This window comes from Glandiceps talaboti, chromosome 2 (assembly GCF_964340395.1).
Source record: "Glandiceps talaboti chromosome 2, keGlaTala1.1, whole genome shotgun sequence".
NCBI lineage: Eukaryota > Metazoa > Hemichordata > Enteropneusta > Spengelidae > Glandiceps > Glandiceps talaboti.
Genome location: NC_135550.1, coordinates 29,627,942 through 29,644,897, shown reverse-complemented (window position 1 = coordinate 29,644,897; position 16,956 = coordinate 29,627,942). Strand labels below are relative to the sequence as shown.

General features: G+C 35.3%; 1 protein-coding gene across 1 annotated transcript in view; it reads right to left on the bottom strand.

The window, feature by feature from the left end:
• LOC144451423 (spectrin beta chain, non-erythrocytic 1-like) overlaps window positions 1-16,388 on the bottom strand; it is a 52,746-nt gene extending 36,358 nt beyond the window's left edge. Inside the window, exons 1-2 of the mRNA XM_078142261.1 lie at window positions 16,015-16,388; window positions 3,403-3,549 (exon numbers count right to left, since the gene is read on the bottom strand). Coding sequence (XP_077998387.1) covers window positions 3,403-3,523 — 121 coding nt within the window. The 5' untranslated portion in view covers window positions 3,524-3,549; window positions 16,015-16,388. The remainder of the gene's footprint in view (window positions 1-3,402; window positions 3,550-16,014) is intronic.
• Window positions 16,389-16,956: the final 568 nt, after the last annotated feature.

The following is a 16,956-nucleotide window of genomic DNA, read 5'->3' as shown; positions in this document are numbered from 1 at the left end:
TTACATGTAGTATTAAATTCAAGAACTAGGTAGCTCTCCAACACCTAGCAGCAAATGTATTTTTATTGTGTATAAATAACAGTACATGCATGTAGTTATGATGATTTTTGGTGACCTATTTCCTTCTTTATAAAATTGATCACATTAATTTAGGAGACATGATGGAACATGCTCTTGGGGTATCATCTGCTAGAAAAATGACAGGTTCAGCTATAGATTCTGGCTTGCATCTTGTTTATTTTTGCCTCAGGGGAATTCTATAATAGTTCTTAGTGTCTACCACCTTATGTTGGCCCCATAAGGTTTAATTACAGAATTACAGGGAAAACTGTCTAACTAGAGGGATTTGCATATCACCTTCCAAACCACATCACCACTATACATAAATTGTCACTAATTCTCCTGCTTTCAATTTCCTGTCCTGTTGATTAACATTGCCATCTTCCTGAAAATAATAGCCAACTCAGAATGAAACTTTAAACTGTAGAGTCTGATATCTGTTTTTAGTTTGATATGGTTGACCAACTCCTCATATTATATTATGATTCAATTTGTTGGCCGACAGTCTCAATTTTTCAGTGACTGAGTGAATGAGTGAGAACCTTGGAGTGCCTCAGGTTGCTAACCATTCCTCCATGACTACTAAATCTTAAAATACTTGGAGTGTCAATTGCCATGGAAACAATATCTGGCACAGCTGAGGACTTGGCACATGTCTCTTCTTGGTTAGTTGACTCTGAAAATTGTTCAGACTCAGCTGTTCTGGATTCCATTATGCCATAATGAATATTCCAATTTCTCTTAAAAATAGTTTGTTGTATAAATATTGCACATCGCTGTTCAATATGTATAGGTACTTTTTTTACATACCTTAATGAGAAATATGCTGTAAAAATAGAACTAATAGAGGAGAATCTAAATGACTTTCAGTGAGAAAACACACATCTAAACAAGTAATCATATCTACTTGAATCAAATGTTTTTTTGGTGTGGTCTGCTGTTTATTCAACTACTTATCCATTCATTCATCTATTAGTCAGAAATTCATGTGCTATGCCTCTGAGTTACATAACAGTTATTTCCCTTTTTGCTAATTACATTCATTTGCATGACAAATTTAATGAATATGTGGCTGCACAATAACATTGTAGCACATTTTGGTCCGTTCTGTAATAATAATGCTGAAGCAAACACTGAGATACTGCAACCTTTTTCTGCGGACTTGCTCAGTATGAAACATCCTACTAAACCACTGTAACACACAGGTCTAGATATAGAATATCCTGTCAGTGTAAGTAGGATGTAATTTGAACTTGTCCACACCCATTTCCTTCATAATAACATGACCAAACCCAAGAATCATAACTATTTATATTGCAGGGACACTGTCTTCCACAGGCAGAATTACAGTTGAAAATTGTGACCTGGGTGAAACTGAATACCTCCTAACTGCAGGCTGTAGTGACCTTGGCTAAATGATACTTGATAGGCAAATAATAACATGTGACAATACTCTACAATTCTTGTAGTTCAATATCTATAAGTTCTACATAAATAGTAGAGTTGCAGTTTATAAAAGTGCAAAAACAAAATTGTATATTTCTATTGAGGACATTTTAATTAAGCTACATGTACATGAAAAGGAATCTTGTGTTTATATTGACGATGAGAGTGTCCTATCGGCATACTCTGGAATGTTGAGAGATTATTACTGTTTTGTCACTACATTGTTTGTTGGCGAATTATAGCCAAACATATCTGAACAGTGAGTAATGACTAGGGATAGAGTAAAATAAAACAAGTACTTTCACAGTGACCTGCAGGCTCTATTTCTTCTCATAAACAACTTTATATTGAAAACCTAGCATCAATAATTGATTTCACATCTGTATATACCCCAAGTAACATCATATTGGGTAGCATTTATGATTTACCAAAGTTGAATTGTTGGTGCTACTGATAAAAGATTATACTTTCATGTGTTCCTGTCACTCACAATATCATACAGGTGACATCATATACAAGAAGTCTATACAAAGCTGAAAAGTATGTGGCTCTACTTCACTGTTGAAGATCAATGTTTATAGAAAGTATCATGTTTAATAGTGGCCTGATTTCAAATTTGCCAATCTGACCTGCCATACTTGGAATCAGCTGGTATATCACTTGCAGTATATCATGTATGACCTTAACAGCCCCCACTTGGGGCACCCTGCCAAAATGTGCTAGTTATATCTAGCCACTGTCCAAAGTTCCTATACTTCTCTTGTGTCTGCTCTGCCCACTTTAAGAACCCTTGTAAATTAGTGCATTATTACAACATTGTTATTTTTCTATTGTGTTCCTATTGAAAATAAGGTAATCAATAGCTGTGTTAGTGACCTCTACTTTCATTCAATTCCAACTGGTTTCACTCTGGGCTAAGTTAGTTAAGTTCAAAAAGAAAAACAAACATTTTTTTATGTTGGCAGCATGTCCAGTAATATTCCCCACAACTTGAACTAGGATTGGATTTAGTCCGGACATGCTTTTGCCATTCTGTAAATGTGCAGAACATTGAATTTCAGTTTGTGAATGGATGGTTGTGACAAATTTTTGTTAAATGATTTCAGCCCTCCTTGACCTGATATCAGCCCAGGATGATCACAAGTTCACAAAATCATAGTAGTCCTTGGAATAGACATTACTTTTTATGTTCTAACATTGTACTGTGTTTTAACAATTTACTGTTTTGACAACTTTAACCAAATTTCAAGGAGTCTACAGTGTCTTGTTACAGTTGGGGCCACTTTAATTGATGATGGGAGGAACATTTTGGCTGTCAAAACAGAAACAGAGACATCTGGACTATTACAGCCATATTTCATTTCTTTAATCATTTGTTTTATTCTAGTAATAGCATACACAATTCCCTTCACATCAGAGATTGCTGCAACTCTTATCACAATCCTATGTGGTTCCATGATCCTGATAATGCAATTCCCTATGTACCTACCTTCATTGTCGAGAACATGTCAATTATCTTGTCAATATCCTTTGTTGTGATAATCACCACACTCTGTGCATCTGTCTCCAAAAAAGGAGTTCACCTACCTTTATTCAACAATGGAGATGACAGGATTTCTTCGGCAAATTTCCTGTTTTGGCAACTAATACAGGAAACCTATCTTTCCTCAAATTTGCAGTTGAATACACCATGCATCTTTTTGTAATTTTTCATTACATGAACATTACATGATTTTTACCATTATGCAGTCAGGACTTCTTTTGAATTTGCATTTTTTTTATCACATGATGATCTGCCATTTTGATTTTCATCCTTTAAAATTTGACCTGCTTCACTCTGGTATCATGATTTTACTCATCCAAACCTATGCATATTCACAGCAATCACTGTCTCACCTGCAAGAGCTTTGATTCTTGATCGCTCAAACAGCTTTGCACCTCCCTCATCATAGTTTTCCTCCCCTGTAGGATCCCACCGATAGCCTACATTATAATCAGTTCCTCCGTCCATCATCATAGTGAGTTAGACTAGAAATCGTCTATCTGTAAGAAGAGCACAATATGAAGAATGATGTCATGTTAACCTGACTTGATTACTGAAATCAATCTCACTATTACGCATCATTATGTCAAACAGCCAGATAAGCTTTCCAATTCTAGCTGATTTATTTTTCATAGAAATCTCACTCCAGCCTGTCTTGGGATAATTCAGGCTTTTATCATCCTTACCTACCAATGCATGTCCTGGGTATTCTATTTATTTTAGATAAATACATCTGTGCATACACCAATCATATCACCTTTGGGAAAACACTTATAACAAAGATCAAAAATATCTTTCACTGCACTTTCCTTTCAAATGGAACAAAATATCCCACAAAATGATGATTATATTACAACCAGTCTTTCAACACAAATATTCCTTGCTTTCTCAAATTTCCAATGCATTATTGTTATTACAATTTACATGCAAGATCACTTTCATTTAATGGTGTTGAGGAAAATATCAAAATAGTACAATGTTCGAAAAAGTTGATCACCACTAAAATAATTACATCAGCAATGTATATACTAGTATCATAGATGTACTGGACATGCTACATGCGTATTCTAGGATCTTGAAGGATTATGGATCTGAAATATGATGCAACAGAGAGCATTCATTTAAAATAAGACATGAATGAAACATTATTCAGCTTTTGATATTCATCAACTTCCTGCAGTGGCAATGCAATGCCATAAGAATAAATAATTTATTGCTTAAAGACCATACTGCACATTACATTGCTGAACAGCTGAGGAGTTCTCTAAGTTTAGAGTCTACATCAACACATGAGTTGACAGCCACTGACAGAGAGAAACAGCAGTGTGTACTCCAATGAAAAACTAGTCAGTCACTGCATTGACAGAGAAGAACAGGAGTGTTTACCCAGCAATGACAAATTACCCAGTCATCCATGGATGTGACCACTTTCAGAGACAAATCTATTTAATATGCAAACCACCTACACACTACATATACCATACACTGTAGGCATTAAATGGTCTCTTTCATTTCACACATTCCTTTTATGTGTTGCCTATTTCTATATTGCATAGGTATAACAATGATACAGACAACAATGGCTCCTTGTGCTACAGCCTGCCCCATGTCAGCGTCTACCTACACAGGACTATTTGACTTTTCTACAAATAAAGAAAGCATTGATATTCTTCCCCCTTATAGTTTAACAGGGAAAACATCACCAGAGGTCTCTGTTTTATTGCATTAACACCTGTGTCTACAATATTCTTGTTCAAAATTAGGAATGTCAAATAAAATCTGACAGAGCTACAAACTGTCATTGCTACCAAAAGTCAACAAAATAAATACCTGGACAATTATAATTGCAAATATTCCTTACTTTTCCACTGTTTTTGATGCAAATAGTTTTCTTTGTTTACCTTCCAATACCTTGAATTAGAGCTACAGATCTATCAACAAGCGACCTATCGGTCAGAATAGCTCCGCTGTTTTTTTTTTTAATTTTATTTTTTATTTTGGTGACACGTAGAAGTGGTTCAGTTCTTCACTATGCAGTTTTGTTTTAGCGATGCAATAAAGTGGTTAGTGGTTCATATGATGTCTCACTGTAAAACACATTTTACACAGAAGTTGGTAATGTATTGTACTTTTATACCATAGTCACCATTTTATAACAAAAATCTACTGTTATGAAAAATTGCACAAAATCTCAGAAAAAAAATGACTGGGAAATGCACACAAGAAAAAGAAAAAAAAAGATGATTTTGAGGTTGGCTATAAATAATTCCATTGTCTTACAGATTTAACCCTGGGAAATTTTAATGATGAATGAAATAAACTAGGGATCTAAAATAATTTTGAGGCAATTTGAATTTCAATTTTCTAACAAATTTACCAAGTCAACAACATTCAACTTGTACAAGTTGAGTAGATATATATAGGGAAGAAATGTATTAATCGCCATCTTAGTTTCCGGACGGCGACAATCCCCGCCAAGTACCAGAAAGAGAGTCATTCTGGCAGCCATACGTTACAGTGGTAACACTCGTTCATGTTCTATTACCTTTCATAAAGAAAACACAACGAAATGGTTGAAGTGGTCTTTTTTTTAATTTCTTTTCATCACAACAACAAAATCTGCGTGATCAAAAGTGTTGTAAACTAAACCAGAAAGAATTATCGGACTGGCTAAACTTCCCGATGAACTGGAGTAAGGTCCAAGTCCAAGTAAGCCTCGATAGTACGTGAGAAAATCGTCTCAAACTAGCGATACAACTTTAAAAATATAACTTGACATGTCTTCATTTGTTAGATTTATACAATTCAAGACGCGTTTTCACTCGAAAACAACAATTCTGTGAATAATGACACTCTGAACGCAGCGATTTCTCGGACGATGTTACCACTGTAACGTATGGCTGACAACGACTTGCTTCCGGGTTAGTCCCTCGTGCATCCGGGTACCTGGGGTTGTCGCCGTACGGAAACTAAGAAAGATGGAATTTACAATGTTTCTTGTGACCGGCGCGGCACCTGTCAGCAGACTCGGCCATTTTTTTTCATCATTCCATTGTATTTAAACCTTGTACTTGACATTTCGCAATATTTATAATTCTCAACAAAATACCTCAACATGCCTCACTTCGCTCGTACTCAAAGCAGCCCCTCGGCCCTCGCGGTATGATCACTGATGACATGACGAGAGAACCTTTTCGGATTTACATGTAAAACGGGGAAAGATACGCAAAACATAATGCAAAGTCTGAAGCCAAATTAAAGTTGTGATTATTTTAATTATTTTTACTTGCCAAATATTTGCATTTTGGAAATGGCAAGACACGTTCATGTCGTTTAACTTTACATGTGAACTGTCGGCCAATAAACAAAATTTGGTTGATTCACAGTCCGCAGTTAGACTGCTCTTGCATAACTTCAACCGCATGCCTTCCTTACGCAAGTTGTCTTAATTCTGGTTCACTGTCACTCCAAATTGCACGACAATAAAGAATTAATCACAAGTTACATGTTATCTGAAAACATCACATTTTTATAGTGGGTCTGAAGTGAGATTTTACAAGCAATTGCTTGCTGTGGAAAATCGCCCGGTCACATGAGGTCAGCTTCAGCTTCTGGTCGAATCAGGATAGAGTATGCAAATAAGGACGTTGCGGACTGGCTGATTATGTAGAAGGGTGCAGAATTTGGATTTGAAGTTTACAACCCTGTTTCGAATAAACGCTTGTCACTTCATGCATTTGGGCGCCCAATGCGTAGAATTATGACTATAGCACATATTACATTGCTTGTTTGACGTCAATAGTGTCTTTTGAAAAGTGGCAGTTTACTTAAAGTCTCGTCGAATGATTTCCAATATGGCGTCGGTCATTATCCTCATTAACATATTCATTTTTTTTTTCAAATTACAAAAAAAAAATCATAAAAAATAAAAATGAAGATGTGCTGACTTGAAATTAACAAACCTGAGTAAGCTACCCCCTGCGCATCAACACACCAGATATCAAAGCAATCTGACAATAAGTTTTCACGGAGATGATGAAAATGACATTTTATGAAAAAAAATCATAAAAAATTGAAAATGGCACAGATCAACTTGGCATGAACAAATCTGAATAGCCTCCCCCCAGGGAACATGCACACCAAATATCTAAGAATACTGACAGTCACTTCCGGAGAAAATAATGAAAATATAAAAGTTTGACGGACACCTATGATTCACTCTACTCTCTATACTCTATACAACCTATACCTAAAGCTACGCTTTCAGCTTTCGCTGACAGCGGAGCTAAAAAGTACATGAAGACCAAACTTTGACATTAGCTACCCTTTCCACCAAGAGTGGTCTCAAAATGCTACTGTTTCTATCATATGAGGATCTGTCACATTTCCACATTTTCCCACTACTTTCGTATTTGAAAATCATATCACTGAGTTGATAAAGGTTTATTGTAAGTTGTAAAGTCACAACTTCCTTTCAATTATGCCGATATAACTTAGTTTCTGTCTGAGCAGTGGATATTGCTGGTGCTGAAGTCATCAACATGGTTGTGGCCCTACATGACCTCTGTGGCTGGTATCTACACTCATTAGAGATATCATCTTGCATCCAATTTCTTACTGGAAGCATTTGGTACAGGAGTTTATGTTTGTGGTCTAAAGTTTACCCTACTGTGGTCTAGTGTAAAGTTATCTTGTTTCCCAGCCTGGAGATTAACAAGCTTTTTCTCTCATTTCTGCATTAAGTTTGCTTCACCGCACATACAAGTTGTTTATAGTGACATAGTATGGTGCTTAGTATCCCTAATGTCTCAAAGAAAGAGACTATATCATATGCAGACAGGGCTTTACATTTCCCAAAGTATTCAAAGAAACATGAAAGTACTCACTCCAGGCCATTATAATCTAAGATAACTGCTAACTCCAACTTGGTGATAAATGCTTCAGAAGAAATACTTTATATTTATGATCTGTATTTCTAAACTTAGTGTTATCCCTGGGGTTTGGTGTAATGTGTCCTTCACTGTACTGCCCTGGGAAATAAAATATCCTCATCTGCACCGATAAGTCTTTGGTGACATGAAAACTTCCTGAGTGAATCCTCAACAACTTCCAGTAGCAGATATACACACATAACCCTGTCCCTAAATGACCCAGCTGACAGGAAAGTGAATTCCTCATGATGTAACACTAGGAAGTGCTGGATTAAAACCACATGGGTGGTATGGGTATCAACATAAACTATTTACATCACACACACACACACACAGGATTACCATTTAAACTGACCAGTACTATACTATCATCACTAATTTTATTACATGTTCTCTTCATAGTCCCATTAAAATCAATTGATAGGACTTGTGTTATTAGCAAATGCAACTACTGCACACATTTGGAGAACTAGATATTGCAAAGTGTGCAAAGCAATCCAGTAGAGGTCCTCCAAGAGATGATCCCTCTCAAGCTAGACTGCTAGTAGTAGTATGTATTGCATAAGCTGTATCAGTGAACTTTGTAGATGATATCTGATGTCCATATGATGTCGTTGACCTAATTGTAAATTATAGTTAACATTGCCAGACACAGCACAATGATCTTCTAAAGAATGATTGACGATTATTTGTACCAGCACAGATGCATACATGTCACCACAATACCTCTCAATTTATTCCTGCAGGTCACTGTATCATACAGGGACATAAAATCTTTGATTTATTGCACCAGTCAGACCTTTAAAAGTGAAGTGTTCCATTCACAGCACTATCCCCAACAAGTAAAAGGTAGTCTTGCATGACAGCCATCAGCTACCAACACTGAATTAATGCTCATTCTAAGACATGTAAAATGTCCTCTTTATGTCAAGCAATGCATTTTCTTCACATGGACAATCATGGCTACTTTACATAGCTGGGATTATGTCATTCCTTTCAAGGTATTCTTCTTTGTTTCTAGGCTTTAAAACAAAATGTTACTTTATCCTGTCAATTTGCAAAAACAACGTCTGGTCTGCATACTACTGTTGTATACAATTACATAATTGCTGTTTCCAGGGTTCATTTGTCTGGCTTTTGGGTTTACATTTGCATGACATTTGTGTGACCAGACATCAATGGAATGCTTGACCCGTATGACCTTAGTGTTGTGTCAAAAATAGTATGGTATATTAAGATTACAAGTTTTAAAATGATAAGACTTGGATGCTTACACTTTATAAATATCATTAGCTATATCATTATCACCAAACTCAGAGAAATGACTTATGTAAATTTGATGCTCTGAATCATTCAAAATTTATTCCACCCACGGAAAATAACTGTGATGAATAGGATGCATTGAAAGTTGATAATAAACATCTCCATTGCTTGTAAAGAATCCATTGGTAAATACAGAATTTTCAATATGATAGCACAGATATGTGTACATGAAAAATGAACCGTATCAAAAGTACACAAGACATGACTTATTTGGTAAGCAAGTAGTGTAAATGATATCTTGACCTATGGCACAGTGACATATCTACAAGATTATTTACAAAGACAATGTCTACATTAACTTGTTGATAATCATCAGAAGATTCTTAGGAAACGCATATTTGATATCAATGTCAGTTACTTCAGTGGCAAGTGTTACAAAAACTATTTATCTGTCACTATAATATCTAATATTAAATATGCAGTATATCATACATGTTGTCTTGCAGAAATAGGAAATTTATCATCCAATTAAATTTAGGTAATTGTTATCAATAGCTCACCAGTATATCTTTCATTATGTATATTATTGCAGCAATATCTGAAATTTAAAAATTTCTGGAATTACAATTTTCCACACATCAGGCATTACATGTATATATATCCTACTTGCTACTAATATGACCGTACTGACAGCTGTACCATGTCCATAAACCATAACCACACAAAACCACTGAGCTGTGCAGACTTTGTTGAAAAGTGAAACAGAGCAGGTACATATTCGTTTTCCAAAATAGGTCATTGCAAACAGATGCCATGTTTCATACTGATGCATTTGTTTCAAACTAGGCTGAATGGCAATGAATGATGGAACCCACTCGATGCCTATTCATGTTCTATTTACAGACCATATCTCTGACATGACACCATGATTTGCATACTGCATGATGGTAGTCAGGTGTTTTCCCCATGATAACTTATCTGATCAAACACCGTGCATACTACAAGTACAATTCTCACAAACAAGCAAACTAGAATTAGAACATCAAGAGGGGAAAAGTTGAACATTACGAGTTTCATATTTTATTCTATACTTATCAGTTTATTAGTATTACAGTGCATCATTTAGTATTTTACCCATTATGTAATGTCGCTGAATGTACCCACACAAAAATGGCAGTCAGTATGCCATGGAATAAGTCTTGATCTAAATATCTAGTTATTGTTGCACAGACTAGTACATTATAAATCTATAACTGAACTTGAAGAACTCCATTTGATTTAGTTTCTTATAATTCAAAAATATGTAAACTATATACTGGTACAAAGTCATTTTATAATTGTGGAGCAATTGTTTGTTAGCTGTTGTGCATGAATTCTGGAAATTGAAGGTTAGGTAGTTAGAGAATGGAGACAGGTTCATCACACCAAGGTTGGTTGTAAAATTGTAAGTATTAACAATAATACTTGTATGACAGCTTTAAATATATTGCGTTGGCCATGTGCAAGGTGACAGCCCATAGAAAGGAAAGTAAACAAGTACCATAAGTATAAATGTTTATTCTTTGTGGAGAAGAATTCGTCAACTTTGCCTTGAGAATGGGGACAACTATAAGACTATGCTGCAGTGTAGACAAATATTTCACCCATTAGGAGTCAGACTAAATCCTCTTTTACACAAGCTTAAATTTGCAAAAAGAGGTCATACAGCTCACCTTGTATGTTTGCATGGAACTTTTACTACCAAGAATCAGATATACAGTTCAATGCAACACTAACCCCACTGTGACTGTCTGGTATGACAATAGACACTGATGCAATTTTTGTAATGCAAACGAACATGTTAAACTCTGAGTCATTTGCCCTATAGCAATAGCATCAAACTCAAGCAGTATCCTGTTTTGACTGTACATATTCATAAATTAAGTGCTTTCTTTTTCTCTCTAAAAATATGTACAACTGAAACTGTGTTACTTATCTATCATTAGCCCTATGTCAACCTTGCCATATTTTTTTATCTTCTAAAATTTACCATTTGGAAATATATTTGTTAGGATGTTATTATTTGGATTTTTATTTCACAAATTGTATGCAAAGCTGGTTTGAGGAATAATGGTAAATTTTCACTGGTATCTTTGTCCATGTCATGTACATTATCAGATGTCACACAACAGCTATTTCCAGTTTTATGACAGGGTAGCATGTAATAATCATGGAGGTGTATTTTATGAGCTATCAAATACCTCATTATGTGCAAGATCAAATTCATAATGCACATCCAACTATGACCATATGTTTGTTTATCAATACTAATATTTCTAGTTACTCACATTTCAAGAATTTGAGAAATGTTACTCATGCTTTGAATCAGTCTAAACAACAAAATAATGAATATAGTACAATGGTATATTACATTTGTAATTGCAATATGTTGCTACATGTATTCATGACATTTCTAACAAGAATTTTCCATTTGTGACTTGTAACCTGAGATGGTATATCATAAACTTTCACCTCGTTGATACTCAGAATAGCACATGATGTGAGACCGAAAGGCATTTCACTCTAGTATGACTAAGTTATAACTTCCTATGAATTCCTAATTCAATGATTTGTTCTGAAACCCATAACAATAGGCACGACAACTGAAAACAATTGCAGACAACAGAAAGGGTGATTTGAATTCATACAGGTCATGGAAACTGTTGATCATATGATAGTGAGAGAGTATACAGTGGTATAAAAAGAAAATGACATTTGGAATGGTTTCCTAACAACATAGACATGTTTTAAATTATTCCCCTAATTTGTATATGAATACTGGATTAATTTTGTTTAAATATGGATTCCTCTAGCCAATTTGCACAAAGGTAGAAACAAACTCCAAATATTATGCAGTATAAACATCACCTAGAGCTTCATTCTCCATACACAAAATGTTGCTAAAACTTTAAAGGCCACGGTTTTGCATTAGCGTTCTCTTTATATCAGTGGATTGGTAAAATTTTTATGGGAATCCGAATATTTTCTTGTTCTGTACCAATTTTTTCTATAGTAATTCTGCTAGGCCCAAATTTTAAACCTATTCGAAACTGAAGCCTTTCATTTAACTATAAATCTTTGCTCAACTATCTGGAAACTTGTTTTTTTTTAAAGAGTTCTTGAGTATCTTTTTTGCCATTTTTAAAAATCAAACAGTCCGATGCAACATAAGCAGCACATGACATTTCAGAATTTATCTGTGGAGATCAACATTCACTGTTGTGGTGTAAGAGGTTAACTACCTGGTAAACACTTTAATAGTGCAATACTTTGGCAGCTTCATGATTACATCATGGCATGACCTCCATATACAGTATTTGATTCTTAACTACAGCTGAGAAAATAGACAAGGGATTGTATGGTCTGATGCATTTGCAGGGACATTAAATAGTACTGTCAGCTGTGGACAATCTAATAGATATATCTATGAAGTGCTGATTTCATTTCATATTTGCTTCACTGCTCTGTTCTGATATGTTACTGTTCAACCAATAATTGATACCAGAAGAGCAAAAGAAATTGTAGACATATTATGTGTGATGCAGCAGACCACTTTTGGCTCAGCTATTATCATTGTGATTTGATGACAGTTATAATGACAATCTTCCTATTGGTGTATGAGCATGTAAAGTCTGCTCAGTTTTTCTCTCTCTGAAGGTTTCTTTTAAATACATGTAAAGAGGAAAGTTAGCGTAACTAATTCCTTGTTATCCTGCTTTGGTTTTGTTGATACAACAAAGTATTCTTGTTCTAAATGTTTGGAATAATGAATGGGGTTTTCAATGCTATGCTGTCAATCTAATGTGGCAGGGCCAATGACATGTTCTTTAGTGCACAATGTAACCTTGAATGTGACTATTTTAAGCATTGTAAATTTCACAGGTAGCCAGCATGAGCCACTTGATAACATGTCTTTTGCAGATACCATATCCGTAACATTGTTTCAATCTCAATAGTCAAATTTTCTGTCATTGTACAACATTCTCTAAGAGAATACACAACTTGATAATTTTATTGAAATTCTAAACTTGCTTTTTTCAAGGTAAATCTTGTAACATACACTATAGGGTTCAGACTTGAACGTTTTTTTCCATATCAGAATTTGATTGTAAATACCCTGAAATCATAGTAAACAATATTGATATATCATGCTTTCAGTAGATTTCAAAATTACTGTCTAACATTTCTGTCAAGACAGAAAGTTTGATATGACTTTGGGGAATGAAAGGAATCAATCAGTCTGTCATACACATAAATTGCAAAGTATGGTTTTTTTTGTGGGGTTTCCATTCTAAGACATACATGTATCTCAATATATGGCCTAGTTTTCCCACTGACTTGCACAGAATCACGAGCATATTACAGTGAATAAATAGAGCAATCAGCTTTTTTACCATGACACTGTTACCTGGTAATTAATTGGAAAAGAAGTTTTTCCATTCTATCCTATATTTGTGTTGTATCAATTACCAGGTTAGTAGCATAAAATGTCTGATCACAATCTCCATTAGTCATCAATATTTCAAAGTAACTCACTGTAGACTACCTGAGTGATACATATAAGTTGTACATATCGAAGTTATGTTCTGATACAGACAATAATTTTCATGATTCAGACATACATTTTTATGCATTACATACACACACATTTGGAATGTGTAGTACTTAGCCTGGCCCTGGAGATACAACTTATTATGATGACACAGGTGTTCAGATTAGGTAGTAGCTCATAATGTGAAAGTTGAAACTGTGCTGGAGAAATGTCAGTTTTGAAAAATTAACTTCTGCTCATAGTACATTTAATTAATGAATATTATATTGTGCAACAACTATCAAAATGTCCTGTTCTATGAAAAACGTAATATCTGTCTGAAGTTGTGTTCCAGTGTTGAAAATGGTGCAGGGTTATAGGCATAATTCATGTAACACAGACATGCTTCAATGCTTTATTTCACATATTGTAAAGAATGTACGTTATTGAACTAGAAACATTTTGACCTAAATACTGATAAACATGGTATGTGACTGTTTGATTACTTATGCCAACACTATGTTTTGGAACAGTTAGTTAATCATCAGACTTGTGTATGAACATGAACTGTTGTAAATCTAGATCAGTACATTTTCAAGTGAATTCCTGTGTTGATGTGACTGCCACATTTTCAAGAAGAAGGAATTTTTAGTGATCTAACACCCATTCATAACCTGTTTTTAAAAAAACAAAACATTCAAAGTCTAGTCTAACATTTAGCTGTTTGACTCTTGGCCATTTTGGTTGCTTTGTTTGGTAAGGTAGTACCAGGATGAAATACTAATATTGGAAGCACCAGCAGACCTACACAATTTCTAAATTTACTTTGAACAGAAACATAATCCATACAGTATATCAGTTTTAAAATGCTCTCTTCTCTCAATAAACTAGGCACTACTTATTGTATGGTTGTTATTTCTTTTCCCAAGTCTGGCAGCAACTTTTGAGAAAGGTTGGTCTTTAGACTAGTTAACAATTATAATGAATTAGAAAGTGAAAATTTGTCACAGGGATAATATGCAAATGTACATCCCTAATAATGACACATCTGTAAGACCTTGGCATTATCATTACATGTAACATTTCTGATAATTAAGTATATCTCCTTTGTTGGTACAGACTGCTTCTTTGTTTCTGAGCTTTTCTGAACTATTTTGTTAAAACTATTGTACATGTTATAATGATATAGCTAAACATATATAAGATTCGACTGTCAATGATGTCATTTTTCTGAAATTGCAATAACTGTCACACAAATTGGGTAATACATGTATGCCATTCTGATGTAGGAATTACAGTTTTTTTCACTCGCTAAGATAAGCCACGAACAAGGTTCTGCGTTTATCTTACTGGGACAGATAGTATTCGAGACACTACTTTTGACAGTATACATACTTATTGAAAGACCTATATATATGGGACAAAAGGTTGACCCCCAGTTCCACAATGACCCCACCTTATCCCCTAAATCTCCTCAACACGAAATTGAAACGAAGACTAGAATTTAGACTACATCATGGCAACATACACCACGATCTTCCACGTACTTTAAAATCGTTGGACAGTGCGATAGAGTAATAAGTTTACGACCGGTTTTCAATTTCATTGACCTCAGAGACACGACCACCGCCCATTGAAAATATGAAGAAAAGTGTCCCCTATAGACAATATGTAATGCCCTCCTGCTGACGTTCTCTGTCAAGATTTCTGATGAAAACAGTAATGTCCGTATCATAAACATTACTGAATACATAGGAATACATATTTTAAATATTTCTTCTTTAAAATAATCACGTATGCACCAACACAACCAACAAAGTCTGACTTTATGCTAATACACGTCGCATGTTCATCATCATTCCGATTGCATACATCGCATCGTCCGCCTTAGTGAAACCCTAACAGCTGAAATTAATATTTTTCGGCAAATAGTAGCTCGAGCTTTATCTAGTGTTATAGTTTTCCGTTCGACAAGTGACGATCGCCCAATTCTCACTTTTGGTATAAAACGGAGGTCAATTCTGTGAGGCCCCACTCTCCTTGAAGGCTATTACATTCTATCAACAGAAATGGGTTGGCCTCGTCTGCTCATAGTCAACCACTGCCTTGTATTACTAGTGTCTGTCCCGCACCAAAACGACCGATTGCTCTCATGTTTGCAACCCTACCCATCGTTTTCTTTCGAAAAACGGGCTACTCACCTCTGAAACAAAATCTTGGAGACAGGCTCCCGCCGTCCGTGCAACTCTATGATATTCCAAGACACTATAATTAACAGGAATTTTCGGCCAATATTCGTGTTTTTGATGATTTTTATGCGGGAATCCACTCAGGGATGCAAACCTGTTCACCGCTATCTGCCTGCTGCGAGTTCACGATTAATCCGCGCCTCCAAAATAGTATAATATTTGTAACCGTAAAATCGGACAAATAAATCCAAAAGGCTCGGCAAGAGTCAACTTGAAAGAGATCAGTAGTTTGTCTCATGTGCTGTCAAATTCGTTATTCAATAAATTTGAAGACCGTCTGGACTGCGGACTACTTTATGAACTAACGCGTCCCTCGAAGCTTGCATTAGATTCACTGCACTTTACGTACGGCCAATGAATGGCAACTATTATGGGATGGTCTTGGGTCACCTAATTAATTATGTATTACAGTGAGGTAATGCACATACCATGAAACCGCGCCCACTTATCCCCTTATTTGGCAAAAGTAGCGACTTATTGACAAATGAACGTGGGAGAAATCGAAGAATACACTATGGTGAGGTCATGTGCTGTTGCTGGTTCATTCACCTGCATATGCACATATCGTTGTGCTATCACGTAGCGGGAAGCTTTACAATACTTTGGTAATTTTCAAATGTATGCACCTTTGCTTTGTAACAGTGAACACTATTTTTTTATGCGCTTGTAAAATTCGCAAAGATCATAGTGGGAATGTTCGAACGATCGGACGACATTCCTTGAAGTTGAAGTGCAGTAGTAGTACTAGTAGTACCTTCTTCCATGATCTATCAATACTTAAATTTGATAATCATTCTCTACATCAGTGTTTCATTTGGTATATTTTCTTGCCAATGTCACTTCTTGAGTACACGGCTTAATAAATAAAATAAAAAAATATCAATACTAGATCCA